This window comes from Chlorocebus sabaeus, chromosome 12 (genome assembly GCF_047675955.1).
Source record: "Chlorocebus sabaeus isolate Y175 chromosome 12, mChlSab1.0.hap1, whole genome shotgun sequence".
NCBI lineage: Eukaryota > Metazoa > Chordata > Mammalia > Primates > Cercopithecidae > Chlorocebus > Chlorocebus sabaeus.
The window spans coordinates 81,563,366-81,584,562 of record NC_132915.1 but is presented as its reverse complement, the minus strand read 5'-3'; the positions used below and the strand labels follow the sequence as shown (position 1 = coordinate 81,584,562).

Below are 21,197 nucleotides of genomic sequence, written 5' to 3'. Positions count from 1 at the left end.
CCTTTTGCCTTGGATTCCCAAAGTGCTAGGATTACAGGCATGAGCCAAAGAACCTAGCCTGGGAATGGAATTTTGTTTTGTTTTATTTTAAGTTACATAAATTAATGAGAGAGAGAGAGTGAGAAAGAATTTGGCAGCCCAGTGGGGATAAAGTGCAACAAACTCTGATGAGTATGAATTCAACTCTCAGTATTTTGTTTTTAGGGTCCATCCAAGTCACTTTATGTACATCGATCCCAGTGCTTCAGATGCTGCATATATCCCATGGTATGCATCCACCACACTTGGTCCACACACTCTGTTCTGGGCTGGACTGTGTCTTCCCCAATTTCATGTGTTGAAGTTCCCAAGTCCCAGTACTCAGAATGTAACTGTATTTGGAGATAGGGCCTCTCAAGAAGTAATTAAGGTTAAATGAGGCCATATTAGTGAGCCCTAATCCATTTGACAGCATTTGAAGACAAGGCGTTGGAAGACGTGATTAAGCTAAACTGAGGCTGACAAGTGGGGCTCTAATCCAATATGACAGGTACCCTCACAAGGAGAGACACTGAGCCGGGTGTGGTGGTGGGCCTGTAATCCCAGCTTCTGGGGAGGCTGAAGGACGATCACTTGAGCCCAGGAGTTCAAGGCTGCAATGAGCTGCGATACCCAGCACTGCACTCCAGCCTGGGTGACAGAGCGAGACCTCAAAATAATTAAAATTAAGTAAATAAATTAAAGACATTGAATCTTCATAATGACTGGGAGTTAGGCATTGTTCTTATCCTCATCTTGCTGATGGCTGAACTGAGTGAGGTAAAGAGAAGGTAAGTAAGTCTTTGAAAGCTACACAGCTAGTAAGTGGCAGGTGCAGGCTTCGAACCTGCAGCCGTCTAATACCAACCACTTAGCTTCAGGTTCAACCCCTGCCTGATACCACCTCTCCTTGCAGAGGCCGGGTCAAGGCCTGATGTTTGCTAGGATGTGACTTGTGGGGCGCCTCAGTGGCAAGAGGGCTCACTCCTGCCTGGGGGGTCTGGCAAGGGTTCCTAGAGGTGACCTTGAATTGGCTCCTGGAAGGCGAGTCCAGGAGTCCCCAACCCCCCTACACACATAAACACATGCGCACATGCACACGCGCGCACACACACACACACGCACACTCACGCGCGTGCACATGCACTTAGGCACACACAGAAACGCGCACACACACACACAAACACACTCAGATTCCCTGACACTTGTTTTCCTCCTGAGACCTTTTCGGGGCGGGGCTCTCACCCTCCAGAAGCAGCCCCGCCTTGCAGTGTTCCCACCCTCTCCTGGGACCTGTCATAAAGCGGTCCTCGGGCGCCCGGCCGCGCAGCCCCAGCCGTCTTCCCCAGGCAGTGGAACCCTCGCACTCCTGTAAGGAGACCCCCTGTTTTCTTTCCTTCCCTTTTCTCCCTCCCTTAACCCCCTTGCTTTCTTCTTGCCAAGTTTCTAGACGCCCCAGTGAAGGAGGTTTGCGCTTAGCCCTCCTCCCCTTACGCCGAAATGACCGCTGGGCCTTGCACTCGGAGGATCTTGGGAGCCGATGTCCCGACGCCTCCCGGCCCTGCACTTCCTTGGAGAGTTTGGAGACGCGCGCGGGAGGGAATAGGAAAGCCTGGTTACAATTCGGGACACCCGGTAGCTGCCTGCACCCGGGAAGGGGCAGGCCAGGGAACTTGCGGGACTGCACTACTCGGGGAGGGTAGAAGAAGAAAGATCCGGGTGGGTGTTTGGGAATGGGCACGCAGGCGGGGGTGGGAGCAAAGGGCGAGCGGGCAAAGGCTGGTCGCCCCGCCAGGCCCCCTCTTCGGGCGGGCGAGACCTTCCTGGGACCTCGCCCCTCTGGGGCCAGACCCTTTCCAGGAGGGCTTCTGGACTTGTAGCGAGTTTGGAATGCCCAGCCGTTGCTTTCTAGGGAAAAGGGACAAAGATGTGTGAACACTTAAAAAGTTGAACTCATAGAAATAACAATTAGCGGCCGGGCGCGGTGGCTCAAGTCTGTAATCCCAGCACTTTGGGAGGCCGAGACGGGCGGATCACGAGGTCAGGAGATCGAGACCATCCTGGCGAACACGGTGAAACCCCATCTCTACTAAAAATACAAAAAATTAGCCGGGCGAGGTGGCGGGCGCCTGTAGTCCCAGCTACTCGGGAGGCTGAGGCAGGAGAATGGCGTGAACCCGGGAGGCGGAGCTTGCAGTGAGCTGAGATCCGGCCACTGCACTCCAGCCCCGGCGACAGAGCGAGACTCCGTCTCAAAAAAAAAAAAAAAAAAAAGAAATAACAACTAGCATGATGGTTGCCAGAGGCTGGGAGCGGATTCGGGGGTGAATGGGGGCTTCTTGGCCAAAGGGTACAAAGTTAGAGACGAGAGGAGTAGGTTCTGAGATCTGGTGCACTGCAGGATGACTAGCGCCAATAATATGTATTTCAAAATAACTAAGAGCAAACTTCAAATGTCTCACCATAAAAATCATACTTAGGATTGGGCGCGGTGGCTCACGCCTGTAATCCCAGCACTTTAGGAGGTCGAGGCGGGCGGATCGTTTGAGCTCAGGGGTTCTAGACCAGTCTGGCCAACATGGGGAAACCCCGTCTCTACTAAAAATACAAAAATTAGCCGGGCGTGGTGGCGGGCGCCTGTAATCCCAGCTACTCAGGAGAATCCCTTGAACCCGGGAGGCGGAGGTTGCACTGAGCTGAGATGGCGCCATTGCACTCCAGCCTGGGCGACAGAGCGAGATGCCGTCAACCACAACAACAAAAAGTCTTAATTTAAAAAAAAAAAAAGGAAGAAGAAGAAGAAGAAAGAACAACCCCGGGCTGCAGATCGGACCGCCCCCCTGGTTCCCGGTCACCCGTGTCCCCTCCCCGCGGCACCGGTGGGGGAGCTGGAGAGGTCACCGGCAGCTCCAGAACGTTTGTAACTGGATTGTTTGTAGCGGATGCACACGCGGGAAGGCGCGGGTCCCAAGTGATTCGCCGAGTTCAGTCCAAGCAGAACGTCCTGAACCCCCAGCTCGGGGCAGCCTTGATCATCCTCGCTTGCTTTGGTGTAGAGTTTAAGCTCAAAATCGGTTTGGTGTGGAGTTTAAACTCAAATCCCTTCTGGGCCAAAGAAAAGTCGCGCCCGATGGCTGAGTTCAAGTGGCTCACACCTGGAATCCCAGCACTTTGGGAGGCCGAGGCGAGCGGATCGCCTAGGCAACACAGTGAGGCTCCTCTCTACAAGAAAGAGAGAGAAAAAAGTATTAAAAAAAACAAAACAAACCAAACAAAAAAGGCACCTGAAGATGGGGCGGGGCAGCGGCGCCCCGCGGTGGTTTTCGGGAGTTCTGAGACTGCCTTGAAATGCCTGGCTCCTTCTTTCTAAAAGAGGTGCATGGACTTGTTTCTATTGGGTTCTTTGTGTTTGATGCTTTTTCTTAGAATTCACTCCATGTGAGATGACAAACGGAATGGAATATTCGCACTCCCCGTAACTGTTCAGTGCCGTAAAGAAACTCTAGCCTAGCAGTGGCTGGGAAGAATTTCTTTGTTGTTTTCTATATTTTCCTTGTCTTGAAGATTTCTTTAAACTTCAGTTTCCTCATCTGTACACTGGCAATGATACTAATGCCTTTCTTATAGGGAAGTTATGAGGATAAAATGAGGTAATCTGTATGAAGTGCTTAGCACAGCACCAGAAACATAGTAAATATTAAATGAATGTGATTGGCATTATCTGATAATGATGGGATTTGAGGATATTGTAGTTGTGCTATCTGGGCTCAGTTTGATGGTGAGGGAACTGTTAGAATGTAGTCATTTCATGGCAGTTGACTATATATTTACTGTGTTCTAGGAACTTCAGGATGGTTCGTACTGAGATATGGACCCTGAAGAAGCACTTTGTTGGCCATCCTACTAACAGTGACTTTGAGTTGAAGACAGCTGAGCTACCACCCTTAAAAAATGGAGGTAAGTCATACTAAAAATATTTCAGAGTTGGAAGGGACTGTATCAGTTAGCTTTTGCCACGTAACAAATGACCCCAAAGTTTAGTGACTTTAAGCAACAATGGTTTATTAGTCCACAATTCGTTGGGTTGGCAATCTGGGCTGCGTTAAGCTGGGTGGTTCTTCTTAGGTCTCACCTGGGGTAAATGGTGAATTTAGGATGGGCCTTGCTCACATGTCTGCTGGTTAGCAGGCTTTCTGTTGGGGTGCATGCCTTAGTTCTCATCTATGTGGCCTTTCTAGTAGGCTAGTTTAAGCTCTGTTCTTATAGCGGTCCCATAGATCTAGAGCAGCAGGAGTTGGCAAGCTCCAATGTGCAAGCATTTTTTTTTTTTTTTTTTTTTTTGAGACAGAGTCTTGCTCTGTTGCCCAGGTCGGAATACATTGGCATGATCTTGGCTCGTTGCAACCTCTGCCTTCCAGGTCCAAGTGAGTCTCCTAACTCAGCCTCCTGAGTAGCTGGGATTACAGGTATGCGCCACCATGCCCTGCTAATTTTTGTATTTTTTTTGAGACGAAGTCTTGCTCTGTCACCCAGGCTGTAGTCAGTAGAGCAATCTTGGCTCACTGCAACCTCTCCCTCTCAGATTCAAGCGATTCTCCCTGCCTCATCCTCCTGAGTAGCTGGGATTACAGGCACCCACCAACACGCCCAGCTAATTTTTTTTTTTTTTTTGTATTTTTAGTAGAGATGGAGTTTCACCATGTTGGCCAGGCTGGTCTCGAACTCCTGACTTCAGGTGATGCACCCACCTCGGCCTCCCAAAGTGCTGGGATTAGGGCATGAGTCACAGTGCCCGGCCTTAATGTTTGTATTTTTAGTAGAGATGGTGTTTCCCCATCTTTGCCAGGCTGGTCTTGAACTCCTGACCTCAGATGATCAGCCCGCCTCGGCTTCCCAAAGTGCTGGGATTAAAGGTGTGAGCCACCACGCCCCGCTGTGCAGCGCTTTTCAAGCCTCTACTTGTGCCACATTTGCTAATATCCCACCGTGAAAGCAAATCACAAAACCAAGCTCAGATTTGAGAGGCAGAAAATAAATTTCTTGATGGGAGAAGTGGCAAGGACACCAGCACACAAGGGTGGGACTTATTTGTGGTCATTTTGCAATCTGCCACAAAGACCTTTCCAGGGTTTTCTGTGTGAAGCTTCGATGTCACGTGGCAGGATTCCCCTGCTTTCACTGATAACTGAAATTCATGCTTGAGTGCATTACTCTTCATGACTTTGACCAGACTATGGGGAGGATGTCCTCTGTATCCTCATGAGCCTGACGATGGCAGTGAGGTAAGCACTGCCAAGTAGCTATATGAAGAGTTCAGACTATAAGAGGAGTTTCTAAGGAGTGTTTACAGGTAGGTAAGCTTTTGAGAAAAGGGGATGCAATCAAGTAGCATGGCAAAGTGATCAGTCCCATCTAAGCTGTGATGGCCATGATTCAAATTCAAAATTCCAAAGAATGTGTACATGAGAGTCACTCCAGCAAAATGCATGTTCTCTAACACTAACTGGGGCTGGTGGTGAAACCACATGGTGAGCACTGGAACATAATGGTTTAAATGTGGCCTTGGCCAAGTTACTTAACCTAACCTTAAATAAAATGGAAACAGTATTTGTTGAATATCAAATGACATAATTCATGTAAAGCATGGAATGAGTGCTGAGTAAATAGCATTATTATTATTATTATTATTGTTGTTATTATTATTAACTGGGCTGGGCCAAAAACGAGAACCCCTTCTTGTCTCTGCGATAGAAGCACAGATAGGAAGACATTCCTGAAGCAGAAGTATTATCTGTGTTGTTTTAGAATACCAAAATCAGGCTGGGCGTGGTGGCTCATGCCTGTAATCCCAGCACTTTGGGAGGTCAAGGCGGGCAGATCTCTTGAGGTTGGAAGTTCAAGACCAGACTGGCCAACACAGTGAAACCCCGTCTCCACTAAAAATACAAAAATTAGCCAGGTGTGGTGGCAGGCACCTGTAATCCCAGCTACTCAGGAGACTGAGACAGGAGAATCACTTGAACCTGGGAGATGGAGGTTGCAGTGTGCAAAGATCAAGCCACTGCACTCCAGCCTGGGCAACAGAGCAAGACTCCGTCTCAAAAAAAAAAAAAATGCCAAACAAAGGCATCAGGCCTTGAGCTCTGTTTTTTTCCTTCAACTTTTATTTTAGTGTGAGGGATACATATGCAGTCTTGTTATACGGGTAAATCACATGTGGCTGAGGTGTGGTGTCCGAATGATCCTGTCGCCCAGTTAGAGAGCATGCTACCTCATAGGTGGTTTCTCAACCTTCATCCCGGTCTCACCCTGCCCTGTCTAGTGGTGCTCAGTGTCTGTTGTTCCTCTCAGGCCTTGAGTTTCTAATTGCCTATGGTATGCTTTATTTTGTAGAGGTCCTGCTTGAAGCTTTGTTCCTCACCGTGGATCCTTACATGAGGTATTATTTATTTCCCCCCTCAAAATGCTAATGCTGTGTCAAATGCTATTTGGAAGTAGTTCATCTTTTAAAATATCCAACTGATTTAAAACATGGTCACTTTCCCTCTGTTTCTTGAAGCCAGTAACAGTGATGGGATTCATGTACATTCACCTTTTGCAGGCAAAGGTCTAAGTAGCTTAGTGAGGGATCACCTCGGTTCCTTTGTCCCAACCATCCCCTATCTGCTCTGCACAATTTGCCTTTCACTGCTCAACAGAATTACTTCCAGAAAAAAAAGAAAAAGAAAAAAAAACCTTAAAAGAAAAAAATAAAAAATAAAGCCTGGGCAACATGGCAAAACCCTGTCTCTGCTAAAAATACAAAAAATTAGCTGGCCGTGGTGGCGCATGCCTATCGTCCCAGCTACTCAGGAGGATGAGGCAGAAAGATCACTTGAGCCTGGGAGACAGAGGTTGCAGCGAGCCGAGATCGTGCCACTGTACTCCAGCCTAGGTAACGGAGTAAGACCCCGTCTCATAAAGAAAAAAGAAGCCAAACCCAAATTTGTCTATTTCACTACTGGCAAATAATTTGGATAGAGGAAGATTAAAATCAGCTTTTCTGGCCTTCCATTTACCTGTATTCTTTTAATGTAGGTAAATCTGCAGTTGACTCAAACTTATATACTCAGCAAACAACTCAGGAAGGGGAGGAAATCAAAAGGCTTTATTGACCACTAAGTCCTCAGTATTTTTTTGCCCAGGTAAATAACATAGCCATCATTCTTTTACATTTTTTTCATAGCTCATTGATAAAGATTCAAATCTGAAGTGGAAAATACAGTTAAAAATGTTAATTGGCATCTTTTTGTGTAGCTAGTGTTTTGGGTAATAACCACCCAGTGGTGCCTGGGTTATATTTTTTAAGTCATTGGTAGAAATTCATCTTTACTTGAACATGGCGGTAAGACTTTTGTGTTCACTCATTAAAAAATCCAAGCGGAGTGCTTATCTGAGGTCACAGAGCAGAACTTCCTCTAACAGCTTTCCTCCTGCATCTCACCTAGTTGTAGTGCTTCATCATCTGTCTGGGTTTTATTGCTGCATACACTTACCCAGCAGTTTTTCATTTGGCTTGAAACTCAAAACAGTCCCCTGTTGCTCTTATGTATTAAGAATGGTTTTTTTTTTTTTTTTTTTTTTTTTTTTTTTTTTTTTTTCAGATTTTTAGCCAAAACATTGAAAGAAGGTGATACAATGATGGGGCAGCAAGTGGCCAGGTAATTATTTCCATTTGTCCCAATGCTTGGAAAATATGTCTCCTCTTCACCTCCTGCTGGGTCCTGTCTCTGTCCATCACTCCTACAATTTCTTCAGCCTGTGTGGGTCACTCACTGTGTGATCTTGGAATCAACTTGGGAAATCCTGTTCCCTTCCTGATTAGCTGGAAAGGAGGGAAGGGTGTGAAATTGTCATTTTTTCAGCTTTACTTTGCCATCCTTACTTTTAATTAGTTAAAAAAAAAAAAAAAGTATTCGTCCAGGTCATGATTATTGTAAGAATTGAAACAAAACAAAAATTTTTATCTTGGAAATTGAAAGTTCTCCCGTCATCTGAACCTTAAGGCAACTATTGTTCATATATTAATATTTCAAAAATTGTGGGCCAGCACAGTGGCTGATGCCTGTAATTCCAGCACTTTGGGAAGCCAAGGTGGGCAGATCACTTGAAGTCAGGAGTTGGAGACCTGCCTGACCAACACGGTGAAACCCTGTCTCTACTAAAAATACAAAAATTAACTGGGTGTGGTGGTGCATGCCTGTAATCCTAGCTACTTGGGAGGCTGAGGCAGGAGAATTGCTTGAACCCGGGAGGCGGAGGTTGCAGTGAGCCAAGGTTGCACCACTGCACTCCAGCCTGAGCGATAGAGCAAAAGTCCATCTCAAAAAAAATAAAGAAAGAAAGAAAAGAAAAAGAAAAAGAAAAATTGTTCAGTGCACATACTTTTATATATAAATTTCGCTTTATTTTATTGTTACTATTCTTTTGAGACAGAGTCTTGCTCTTGTTGCCCATGCTGGAATGCAATGGCACAATCTTGGCTCACCGCAACCTCCACCGCCCAGGTTCAAGCGATTCTGATTCTTCTGCCTCAGTCTCCCGAGTAGCTGGGTTTACAGGCATGCACCAGCACACCTGGCAAATTTTGTACTTTTAGTAGAGATGGGGTTTCTCCATGTTGGTCTGGCTAGTCTAGAGTTCCTGACCTCTGCTGATCCTCCTGCCTCAGCCTCCCAAAGTGCTGGGATTACAGGCATGAGCCACCACGCCCAGCCTATATATGAATTTTAAATGGAATTATATGCCCTTCAGAAAACTGCTTTCTCTCAATTAGTATGTTAAGGATATATTTTATTGACAGTATATAAATATACCACCTACCTTTTAATAGCTGCAAGTTATTTTATTATATTCCACTATTTAACTAATCTACTACTGATAACAACTGTTTTCAGTTTTTTCTATGACAAATAATTCTTGAAGGAGCATGTATGTATTTATATGTGTGTATGTGTGTTTTCTTTGCCTTCTTGGATGAGTATTGCTTTACATTAAATTCCCAGAAGTATAAATTCTAGACCCAAAGAAATGTATATTTTTAATCTGAAAAGATGATGACAAATTGTTCTTCAGAAAAATTATATGAAGGCCAGACGCAGTGGCTCATGCCTGTAATCCCAGCACTTTGGGAGGCCAAGGCAGGAAGATGACTTGAGGTCAAGAGTTTGAGACCAGCCTGGCCAACATGACAAAACCCCATCTCTACTAAAAACACAAAAATTAGCCAGGTGTGGTGGTGGGCATCTGTAATCCTAGCTATTCAGGAGGCTGAGGCATGAGAATCGCTTGAACCCAGGAGGCAGAGGTTGCAGTGAGCTGAGAACACACCTCTGCTCTCCAGCCTGGGCGATAGAGTGACACTTGGTCTCAAAAAAAAAAAAAAAAAGTATGAATGTTCACTCCTACAAATAGTATTAACCTGTTTCCCTTATACTGTTCACTATCAGTCTCAGCAACCTGAGATGAATATATTGATACTTTATGCTTAGTTTAGTTTGCATTTCTTTTATTATTAGTGATGTTGATCTTCTTTTTGTAGGTTAATTCTCAATTTTCTTCTGTGGATTGTCTGTTTATATCCTTTGCCCGTTTCCTTTAGGTCTTATCGTTTGTTATATGGATTTGTACAAGCTTCTTGTATGTTCAGGATATTAGTGTTGCAAATGTTCGCGCATTTGTTGATCTTCCTTCTGTGTCCAATTACAGTTTAAAATTTTATGTGATAAAATTATAAGTATTTATAGTTATGGTCCTTCGGTTTCATCTCATGCTTAGAAAGGGATTCCCCACTCCATAATTACTAAAATATTTATTCATACCGGGGGCGGTGGCTCACGCTTGCAATCCCAGCACTCTGGGAGGCCAAGGCAGGCGGATCACCTGAGGTCGGGAGTTCGAAACCAGCCTGGCTAACATGGCAAAACCCCATCCCCACTAAAAGTACAAAAATTAGCTAGGCACAGTGGTAGACGCTTGTAATCCCAGCTACTTGGGAAGCTGAGGCAGGAGAATCGCTTGAACCAAGGAGGTGCAGGTTGGAGTGAGCAGAGATCGCGCCATTGCACTCCAGCCTTGGGCGACAGAGCCAGACTCTGTCTGAAAAAAAAAAAAAAATATTCATGTTTTCTGTATTTTATAGTTTAATTTGGGATTTTGGCAATATGCAGCAAGAGTTACAAACGTTTTGGGCCGGGCGCGGTGGCTCAAGCCTGTAATCCCAGCACTTTGGGAGGCCGAGACGGGCGGATCACGAGGTCAGGAGATCCAGACCATCCTGGCTAACACGGTGAAACCCCGTCTCTACTAAAAATACAAAAAACTAGCCGGGCGAGGTGGCGGGTGCCTGTAGTCCCAGCTACTCGGGAGGCTGAGGCAGGAGAATGGCGTGAACCCAGGAGGCGGAGCTTGCAGTGAGCTGAGATCCGGCCACTGCCCTCCAGCCTGGGCGACAGAGTGAGACTCCGTCTCAAAAAAAAAAAAAAAAAAAAAAAAAAAAAAAGAGTTACAAACGTTTTAATACTCTTTGACCTAGTAATACCATTTATAGAAATCCTGACTAAGGAAACAGTATTGAGCCAAGTGCAGTGGCTCATTCCTATAATCCCAGCACTTTAGGAGGCTGAGGTGGGTGGATCTGGGAGTTTGAGACCCCATCTCTACAAAAAAATACAAAAAAGTCTGGGCACAGTGGCTCACACCTGTAATCTCAGTACTTTGGGAGGCTGAGGTGAGTGGATCACCTGAGGTCAGGAGTTCAAGATTAGCCCGGGCAACAGGGTGAAACCTCGTCTCTACTAAAAATACAAAAATTAGCTGGGCGTGGTGGTGGTCGCCTGTAATCCCAGCTATTCAGGAGGCCAAGGCACGAGAATTGCTTGAACCTGGGAGGTGGAGGTTGCAGTGAGCTGATATCATGCCATTGCACTCCAGCCTGGGCAACAGATTGAAACTCTTTGTCTCAAAAAAAAAAAAAAAAAAAAAAAAAATTGGTTGGGCATGGTGGCTCACGCCTATAATCCCAGCACTTTGGGAGGCCAAGGCAGGCGGATCACGAGGTCAGGAGATAGAGACCATCCTGGCTAACATGGTGAAACCCCATCGCTACTAAAAATACAAAAAATTAGCTGGTCATGGTGGCGGGCACCTGTAGTCCCAGCTACTCTGGAGGCTGAGGCAGGAGAATGGTGTGAACCTGGAAGGCGGAGCTTGCAGTGAGCTGAGATTGCACTATTGCACTCCAGCCTGGGCAACAGAGCGAGACTCCGTCTCAAAAAAAAAATTAGCTGGATGTGGTAGTGTGCTACTGTGGTCCCAGCTGCTCAGGAGGTCAAGGTAGGAGGATTATTTGAGCTCAGGGGAGGTTGAGGTTGCAGCGAGCCATGATCACACCACTACACTCCAGCCTGAGCAACAGAGGGAGACCGTGTCTCAAAAAAAAAGAAAGAAAATAATAATGTTTATGAATATTAATTAAAATATATTTCCTTGCAAGCAGACTCAGAGAAAAAAGGAAAAAATAATTAACATTGGGAAAAATACTGAAAGTATCCCAATAAAGGGGGCGTAATTAAATTCATTACATTTTTTGAAGGATTCTTACTAATATGGAAAACAGTGTAAATTATGTAGACCAATGTAATGTTGACATAAATTATAGGTTATAAAACATATACAATTACTTCAATTATGTAAATATGTATAAAACAGCCGGGTGCGTGGCTCACGCCTATAATCCCAGCACTTTGAGAGGACAAGGCAGATGGATCACGAGGTCAAGAGATCAAGACCATCCTGCCCAATATGGTGAAACCCCGTCTCTACTAAAAATACAAAAATTAGCTGGGGGTGATGGCACGCGCCTGTAGTCCCAGCTATTCAGGAGGCTGAGGCAGGAGAATTGCTTGAACCTGGGAGTCAGAGGTTGCAGTATGCCGAGATGGCGCCATTGCACTCCAGCCAGGTGACAGAGCAAGTCTCTGTCTCAAAGAAAATAAATAAAAATAAAAAAATACGTATCGTACACATTTTTAAGTATACCATTAAGATTGACATAAAATAACCCAAATGTTAGCAGTTGTCTTTGTGCTGTGAGATTAGAACTGATATTTTTATTTTATATGTTTAAAATTTTCTAGAATAAATATGTGTTATATAACTTTATGATCTGGGGACGAAAGATGGTAAAGAAGGATAAAGAGTTGGATGAAGAAAAGGGAATCAGTAAATGAGACAGAAAGGGTGCAGCTTAGAGGAGGAGGCAAAAAGCCAGCAGAGATCATCAGTATCCTGGGAACCAATGAGGGGAGACTTTTGGGTGACCCTGTGTTAATAGAATGGAAAAGGGTAGGCCGGGCGCAGTGGCTCACACCTGCAATCCCAGCACATTGGGAGGCCAAGGCAGGTGGATCACCTGAGGTCAGGAGTTCGAGACCAGCCTGGTCAACATGGTGAAACCCCGTCCCTACTAAAAACATAAAAATTAGCCTAGTGTGGTGGTGGGCGCCTGTAATCCCAGCTACTCGGCAGACTGAGGCAGGAGAATTGCTTGAGCATACTTATATGTTGAGTGAAAGGGACAGAAAGGAAAATCTCAAAGATTCTGGAGAGTGGAAGGCCAAGGGAAAGAGCGCGACACCTGAAGAAGAGAAGGCTAGTGTCCAGGTCACCTTGAGCCAGAGGACAGAGGCCTCTTGCTTAAAAGGAATAGAAGTGGGTGAGAACAGGTGCTCCTCACCCCATGAGCCACTCCTCAAGTGGCTGGGTAAGTTGAGAGTTCTCTGATGATCCCTGTGCCAATGGCTAAGAATTAAGATGGAGGGGGTGGTGGACTATCAGTTGTGGAATATCAACCTCAGTGCCCTTTTGTCAACACTAACCCCACAGCATCCTGACTCCCTTGAAAGGGAAGACATGTCCCATGCCTTAATGTCTTAATGTGCTTTATCTTTCAGAGTTGTGGAAAGTAAAAATGCAGACCTACCAAAAGGAACTATTGTACTGACTTCTCCAGGCTGGACAACACACTCCATTTCTGATGGGAAAGATCTGGAAAAGCTACTGACAGAGTGGCCAGACACAATACCAGTGTCTTTGGCTCTGGGGACAGTTGGCATGCCAGGGTGAGTTTCATGGATATAACCACAAAAGAGAAGCAGAGGTTATACTTTCTGATTGAGTTATTCCTCCTGTGACAACCAGCATCCCCCTCTCCCAATATACCTTCTAGATATTTCCAGAGTAGGCTTTCAATTAGGTATTCTGATCTAAGATACACAAAGCCTTTCCCAAACATTATCTCCTTTTAAAATAAAATGGAGGCCGGACACGGTGGCTCATGCCTGTAATCCCAGCACTTTCGGAAGCCGAGGCAGGCGGATCACGAGGTCAGCAGTTCGAGACCATCCTGACCAACATGTAGAGACCAACATGTCTCTACTAAAAATACAAAAATTAGCCAGCCATGGTGGCATGTACCTGTACTCTCTGCTACTAAGGAGGCTGAGGCAGGAGAATCGCTTGAACCCAGGAGGCGGAGGTTGCAGTGGGCCGAGATCACACCACTACACTCCAGCCTGGGTGACAGAGTGAGATTCCATCTCAAAAAATAAAAAAATAAATAAATAAAATAAAATAAAATGGAGATAAGATGAAGAAGCCAAAAGTAAAGAAATTCTTGAGGGAAAATTAATGGTGTACTTTGGTCAATGGTTTGGAGAGCAAATACATGTGCTCTTCCAGCTTAGTTGAAAGAAATGATGCAAAACTTTGGGGGAATGTTAAATCTGTGGAGTCTGGACAGCTAAAAGACACCCTAGGTTTCAAAGTTCAACTTCTCTTATAGTCTCTTATAGTATCAGAAGTCCTAGCATTCTTGAAAGTTGACCCATCCCAGCCAGGTATGGTGGCTCATGCTGGTAATTCCAGCACTTTGGGAGGCTAAGGCAGGAGGATCGTCTTAGGTAAGGAGTTGGAAACCAGCCTGGGCAACATAGTGAGACCTTGTCTCTACAAAAAAATTTTAGAAATTAGTTGGGTGTGGTGGTATGTGCCTGTAGTCCCAGCTACTTGGGAGGTTGAGGTGGGAGGATCCATTGAGCCTTAGAGGTTGAGGCTGCAGTGAGCTATGATTGCGCCACTGTACTCCAGCCTAGGCAACAGCGCAAGACCCTGTCTCAAAAAAATTTTTTTTGTAAAGGGAGTAGTTCTGAATTGCTAGCATTCATAAGAATCACCTAGAGTCTTATTAACATTTGGATTATTTCTGAATCAGTGGGTCTAGGGTGAGGCCTGAGAATCTAAATGTTTAGTAAACATTTCAGCTGGGTGCGGTGGCTCACACCAGTAATTCCAGCACTTTGGGAGGCAGAGGCGGGCAGATCACAAGGTCAGGAGTTCGAGACTACCCTGGTTAACATGGTGAAACCCTGTCTCTACTAAAGATACAAAAAATTAGCCAGGTGTGGTGGCGCGTGTCTGCAATCCCTGCTACTGGAGAGGCTGCGGCAGGAGAATCGTTTGAATCCAGGAGCCTGAGGTTGCAGTGAGCCAAGATCATGCCATTACACTCCAGCCTGGGCGACAGGGCAAGACTCTGTCTCAAAAAAAAAAAAAAAAAAAAAAAAAAAAATTTTCAGGTCATTCTGAGACAGGTGGTGCTGCCTCCCCCTTTTGAAAAATACTGTGTTAAGGGAATGTTAGATATTTGGATTCTCAGAAAAGGTGCTTTCTGTGCCTGTCACTGCATTCTATTCAATGCCAACCTCCCATGGGCCTCAAATATAGTCAGAGGCTGTGTAAGCTAAGTAATGTCAACAGGTAGTTTTTTTTTGTTTTGTTTTTGTTTTTAATGTAGAAATAACTTTACATGAATGTGTCTGAAATTCTGCAAGTGGCTTAACAATCACTATAATGGGTCTGGATTTTATTGTCTCAGATCCAGGGCTGCAAAAATATAGCTTTGGATTTCTTCTTTCTTCTCCCTGGGGTTGCTGCAAAGCTCCAAGGATAATAAAAGTTCACTGTCAGTAGAAGAGGGACAACAACAACTTCTTGATCTTGATCTGTACTGGTCTTAAGCTGGTCTCCTGCTCAAAGTTACTTCCTTTCTCTAAGTTTTGAGATCTTTTCCCCCCTTCCTTCTTCCCACCCTTCCTTCCCCTTCCTTTTTTACACTTTGAAGGTTTTCTGACGAATGAAATGGAAATACATATATACCGTCAAATGATCAGCCTCTAAACAAAAACAACTCCTAGGTACCCCAAATTCATATTTCACTGAGAATTTGAACTCCTCAAAATTGCCACTGCCAAGGACATCATTGTGAAAGTAGAGGATGCTGAATACCGTCTTACATGAAATTAGTGGGCACTAAACAATTCCAGCCCTTCTTGGTCTTTCCTGCCTGCCCTGTACCCTCTACGGATGAGGGCTCTTCCTCTCTGTTCTCCTCCGTTATCCATCATTCCCTCTGGACTGTGAGCCAGGTGTAGGGGAGAAGAGGTGAAGGGAGACACGAGGAAACTTTGGTTGTGAAGAAAGTCTTCAATCCTATCACCTTCCAAACTCGAAATCCAATGAGATGTGGTGGTGTCTTCACCCAGTCCCCATCAGTACTGCCAGTGCTGCATCTTTGTATATCCAGTAGCTCTTTTCGTGCAAGCTAACTTTGACATCTTACTTATGGTAATATGGGGATATTTCGGAAGGTCTTCCATACCACTTTGGAGCCATGGAAAGCTCCAGATGCTCCCTGTGACCCTCTCATGCCTAATATCACACATCGTAGCTATCTGTGGCTATGTCACCATGATAACATGGGGCTTCTCCCATGAAGCTCATCATCTCCATAGAACTTACATGGGAATGATACATAGCTCTCTCTTCTTGAATCCCCAAAGTTTGAGAAAGATGGTCTATCTTTTGCCCCTGAAATTTGGCCTGTGAATGGACAGGATACAGCCCCTTTCTAGCCAACTCTCCCTTCCCTCCCTAGTTCACATCATTTTTATTCCTATCTGAGAGTAGAGATGGAGGAAGTAAAGCAACAGTGACTGGCAATATTTATTTCCTATATTTTTGTCTTTTACTCAGACCTATGGCACTGGACCATTGAGAAGGCCTTCAAGATACATATAAATGAGTTATAGAGGAAAGAAACAACTCTATTCATATATCCTTAATTTTCTTCCTTTAGCCTGACTGCCTACTTTGGCCTACTTGACATCTGTGGTGTGAAGGGTGGAGAAACAGTGATGGTTAATGCAGCAGCTGGAGCTGTGGGCTCTGTTGTGGGGCAGATTGCAAAGCTCAAGGTAAGTGCCTTTCTCCAGTAACAAGCCTCTATTCTAAACCCACTGGGAATGCAACAGTGAACACAGCAGATATTCCTTGGCCTTAGGGAATTTATAGTCCAGTGGTCTTCTTTAGAAGTTGGACACTGAGAAATTGGAAGAATGAGGAAAACTAGACCAAAGATAAGCTGAACATTGTTATTTGATAACATTGCAGACAATCAAGTCAGAAATGGCCTCTGTCTACAGTAGTGAGTTTATCAGCATTTATCATTTTCATATTTTCTACTGAACATTCTATCACTACAGCTTAATCTTCTTTCTTCATGATTGTCCTTAGCAATAGAAGAAGGAACTTGAGATTAGCCAACTAAGAGTCATCACCCATGTGGCCCCACTGCAAAGGCTATTGTACTAGAAAGAAATGGGCATTCAGCCCAGAGCAGTGGGGCCATGGCTTGGGAACTAACTCCTGGCAGTACCTAGGACAAGGAAACATTGGCTCTAATTCAGGCAGATGTCTGCTCAAGGGATCCAATCTGATGGTGAGTGTATAGAGTAGGCGACAACTCAGACACAGTAGGGATTTGTTATTACATAGTGGGAAGGTGATGCGTCTTGACTGATCCTTTGCCCAAGGCTGGGATGCAGGATTCAGGACCTAGGTCCTAGGGGACAAGTTAGATGGGGTACAGATGAGTACAGGGCTACAACCAACGGCCAAGGGTTTGGACTGGTCTCCAGTGCTAATGGGAGCTTGGAATACAAATATGAGGCTACCATAGAAGTTGTAGAATAATTTGTTTAAGTAAGTAACTAAATAGGAGTAGATATTAAATTTTATCAAGTGCCATTGCAACATTTATCAGGTTTACATTTCCATGAATGAATTACATTAGTTTTCCAATTTCGAACCATTCTCACATTTCCAGAATAAGCTTTACCTGTGTATGCTATATTATGGGCTTATACCTTTGGAATTTACTTGATAACATTTAAAATAGAAATTTTGCATCTATATTCACAAGTGAATTTGGTTTAAAGTTTACTTTTTCTTCTAGAATTTAGCTAGGCTTGGATTATGCTAAAATTACAAAATGAATTAGGATTATTTCTAAATATTCCTATTTCAAATATCCTATTAAAACCTTACGGGGCTTTTATCTCTTAACTTTGAAAGGACTTGCGCTTAAACCTATTCTTTTATATTCAACCTTTCTGTCCATTTTATGTGTGTTTCTGTAAAATGCAGCTATTTGCATTTAATTCTTAGCCCATCTGAAAGTCTCAGTGCTGTAATAGTTATATTTAAGCCATTCATATTAATAGTCATAACTGGAATGTTTGGTCATATTTATGTTATCTTACTTTGTTTTCCATTTATTGGTTATTTCTTTCTGTGTTATTTTCTTTGTTCTTTTTCCTCTAATTACTGAGAATCTAAGTTTTATTACGTTCTGCTAGTGTTTACCTTTTTACCAATTATTTAAAATCTGTTTTATTTGTATCCTGCTTCTCTTCATATAAATATTTTACATACAAAAAGTAAACATATATACAATATATGTATATGAACTTCTAACAGTATATTTTTCCCCATATTCTACCCCTACATCCTAGTTTTTTATTCAATAATCTAATAAATAGTAAAAATCTCATATTATTATGAAAACCTTTTGGTTATGACATCTGAAAATGCCTTTTAATTTGGATGCATATAGAATTCAAAGGACCTGCCACGTGCAGTGGTGTCTGCCTATAATCCCATCTTTTCAGAATTCTGGCTGAGGCAAGAGGATCTCTTAAGCTCAGGAGTTCAAGACCAGTCTGGACAATGTTGTGAGACCTTGTCTCTAAATTAAAAAAAAAAAAAAAATTCAAAGTACCCAATCTCTTACCCTCAAAGCTCTATAAAATTACTCTACTTTTTCTATTTCTATTTAGTGTTGCAGATGAGACATTCAAAGCCAATCTGATTCTCTTTCCTTTGTAGGTAATTAGACTTTTCTTTTAGGTGCTGATAAGTATTTCTTGTTTTTCTTTGAATTTAGAAATATCAGCAGGAAATGTCTGTATCTGTCTTTGTTTAATCCTGCCTGGAACTTAGTTAGCCTTTATAATCTGAAGGTCAACGTTTTCCTTCAGATGAAGAACAGTTTTCTTCTTCTATTTAATTATTTTTTTCATCTATTCTGTTTTCTTCATGAGAAATGGTATATATTCATTCCGTTTCCTTTAGGACTATTCTTGTATTCTATCTTTGCTCTCATCATTACATCTTTTGTACTTTTTGCTCTGAATTCTGTACTTTCTTAATCTGGTCCTCCAATTGAATTACATGACTTTCAGCAGCATCGGTTTCTAGATTAGCGGTTAAGTTTTTCATAGCTGAGGATCATCATATTCTGGGATTCTTTCCCCATAATCTGCACTTGTTGACTAATGCAGTATCCTTTTGAATTTCACTGAGAAACTTGAAATGGTATGAAGGCATCTTTTAAAATATCTACTCTTCCCTGTAGAAATTCCACTGGAGACTGCCATGCTAACAAATTTATACTCAATCCTTAAAGAAGTGACATGATTGGCTCCGCTTTTTAGAAACATCACTTAGGCATTGGTAGCAGAATAGTTCCTATGGACACTATACTAGAGACAAGAAGTCCACTTAGGAGGCTCTTATAATAATTCAGATGAAAATTTTGATGCATCGACAGATTGGAAGTCAGAGTCAGCTTTTTTTTTTTTTTTTTTTTGAGACAGAGTTTTGCTCTTGTTGCTCAGGCTGGAGTGCGATGGCATGATCTCAGCTCACTGCAACCTCTGCCTCCTGGGTTCATGCGATTCTCCTGCCTCAGCCTCCCAAGTAGCTGGGATTACAGGCATGCGCCACCAGGCCTGGTTACTTTTGTATTTTTAGTAGAGACGGGGTTTCTCCATGTTGCTCAGGCTGGTCTCGAACCCCCAACCAATGGGAATCTGCCCGCCGCAGCCTCCCAGAGTGCTGGGATTACAGGCATGAGCCACCGCGCCTGGCCCAGAGTCAGCTTTTTTTTTTTTGAGACGGAGTCTCGCTCTGTCGCCCAGGCTGGAGTGCAGTGGCTGGATCTCAGCTCCACTGTAAGCTCCGCCTCCTGGGTTTACACCATTCTCCTGCCTCAGCCTCCTGAGTAGCTGGGACTATAGGCGCCCGCCACCACGCCCGGCTAGTTTTTTGCATTTTTTTTTAGTGGAGACGGGGTTTCACCGTGTTAGCCAGGATGGTCTCGATCTCCTGACCTCGTGATCCGCCCGTCTCAGCCTCCCAGAGTGCTGGGGTTACAGGCTTTAGCCACCGCACCCGGCCCAGAGTCAGCTTTTAAGGGTGTTTGGTTAAAAAAGAGGAAGAAAACCAGGTGACTGGACGTGGATCATAAGACAAAGGAAAGCTTCTCCTTTGAGCCATGTTTTTCAGGTTTGGATAACTGAGTGGTATCCTTCTCTGCAATAGTGGATAGAAAAGAAACAAGTAAGAAGCAAGGAAAAAAGTATATTCCCTTTTGAACACACTAATTATGAGGAACCTATAGGACATCCAAGTGTGAGGATATCTAGAGGTTGTTGGAAATACTGATTTGGAACTTAGCAGAGAAAAATGGGTTAGAGGTCAGGCACAGTGGCTCAAGTTTGTAATCCCAGCACTCTGGGAGGCCGAGAGGGGCGGATCACGAGGTCAGGAGATCGAGACCATCCTGGCTAACGCGGTGAAACCCCATCTCTACTAAAAAATACAAAAAACTAGCCGGGCGAGGTGGCGGGCGCCTGTAGTCCGGACTACTCGGGAGGCTGAGACAGGAGAATGGCGTGAACCCGGGATGGGGAGCTTGCAGTGAGCTGAGATCCGGCACTGCACTCCAGCCTGGGCCACAGAGCGAGACTCTGTCTCAAAAAAAAAAAAAAAGAAAAAGAAAAAAAAGAAAAATGGGTTAGAATTAATAGATAGAATTAATAGATTAATTAATAATCTCAATAAAGGAGGTCATAAGAGTACAAGAGATCATCCTATGATAGTCCATAGTCTTAGAAGGAAAAAGGAACAAGGATGGCTCTCTTGCAATAGTTTTTTCTGGAATCATGAAGGAATGGAAAAAGCATATGGCTGTCACTATTTGTACAGAGATTCATGTAAATCCAGTTGGGGTTTTTCCTCGATTGAAAACGCACAGTGGCACATATTCTGGTCTTCATGATACTTTTAGACTATAAGGAACTTTCTGAAAAGCTAGTTTCTATGAGCCAATATAATCTATAGTCTCATGCTGAAAGTGCTTTTCAGAATGCTTCCTAGCTGCTCTGGGATTAGAAAGCATCTGGTCTGGTGCTTTGGACTAAATCAAAGGGCCTGGTGCAGTGGCTCATGCCTGTAATCCCAGAACTTTAGGAGGCCAAGGCAGGAGGATCACTTGAGCCCAGGAGTTCAAGATCAGCCTGGGCAACATAGTGTGACCCTGTCTCTATGAAAATTTAAACAATATAAGCCAGATGTAGCGGCATGCACCTGTGGTCCCAGCTAATCAGGAGGCTGAGGTGGGAGGATCACTTGAGCTTAAGAGGTCAAGGTTGTAGTGAGCCATGTGTGTGTCACTGCACTCCAGCCCAGGCAACAGAGTGAGACCATGTCTCAAAAAAATATAAACATCTAAAAAATCAAGAAAGGATAAGGGGGCAGTTACCAGGAGGACTGTTTGTGATGTGGGAGTCACAGAGCTGAGACAAAATAATAGTCTGAAGAATGACCGTACCAAGAGGTGGCATATACTGCATTGCAGGAAGAGAAGCCCAGAAACCAAGAACCAAGGAAGTCAAATG

At 44.1% G+C, this 21,197-nt stretch overlaps 1 protein-coding gene across 3 annotated transcripts in view; it reads left to right on the top strand.

Moving 5' to 3' along the window:
* The first annotated feature begins 1,278 nt into the window (after window positions 1-1,278).
* The window catches only part of LOC103219016 (prostaglandin reductase 1), a 35,640-nt gene continuing 15,721 nt past the window's right edge, over window positions 1,279-21,197 (top strand). The window contains exons 1-6 of one of the 3 annotated variants that reach the window (XM_073021848.1): window positions 1,279-1,389; window positions 3,860-3,975; window positions 6,412-6,457; window positions 7,662-7,718; window positions 13,011-13,178; window positions 16,253-16,370. In XM_073021848.1, coding sequence (XP_072877949.1) covers window positions 3,870-3,975; window positions 6,412-6,457; window positions 7,662-7,718; window positions 13,011-13,178; window positions 16,253-16,370 — 495 coding nt within the window. In that variant the 5' untranslated portion in view covers window positions 1,279-1,389; window positions 3,860-3,869. The other 2 variants (XM_073021850.1, XM_073021849.1) reach the window with 2 other exon arrangements.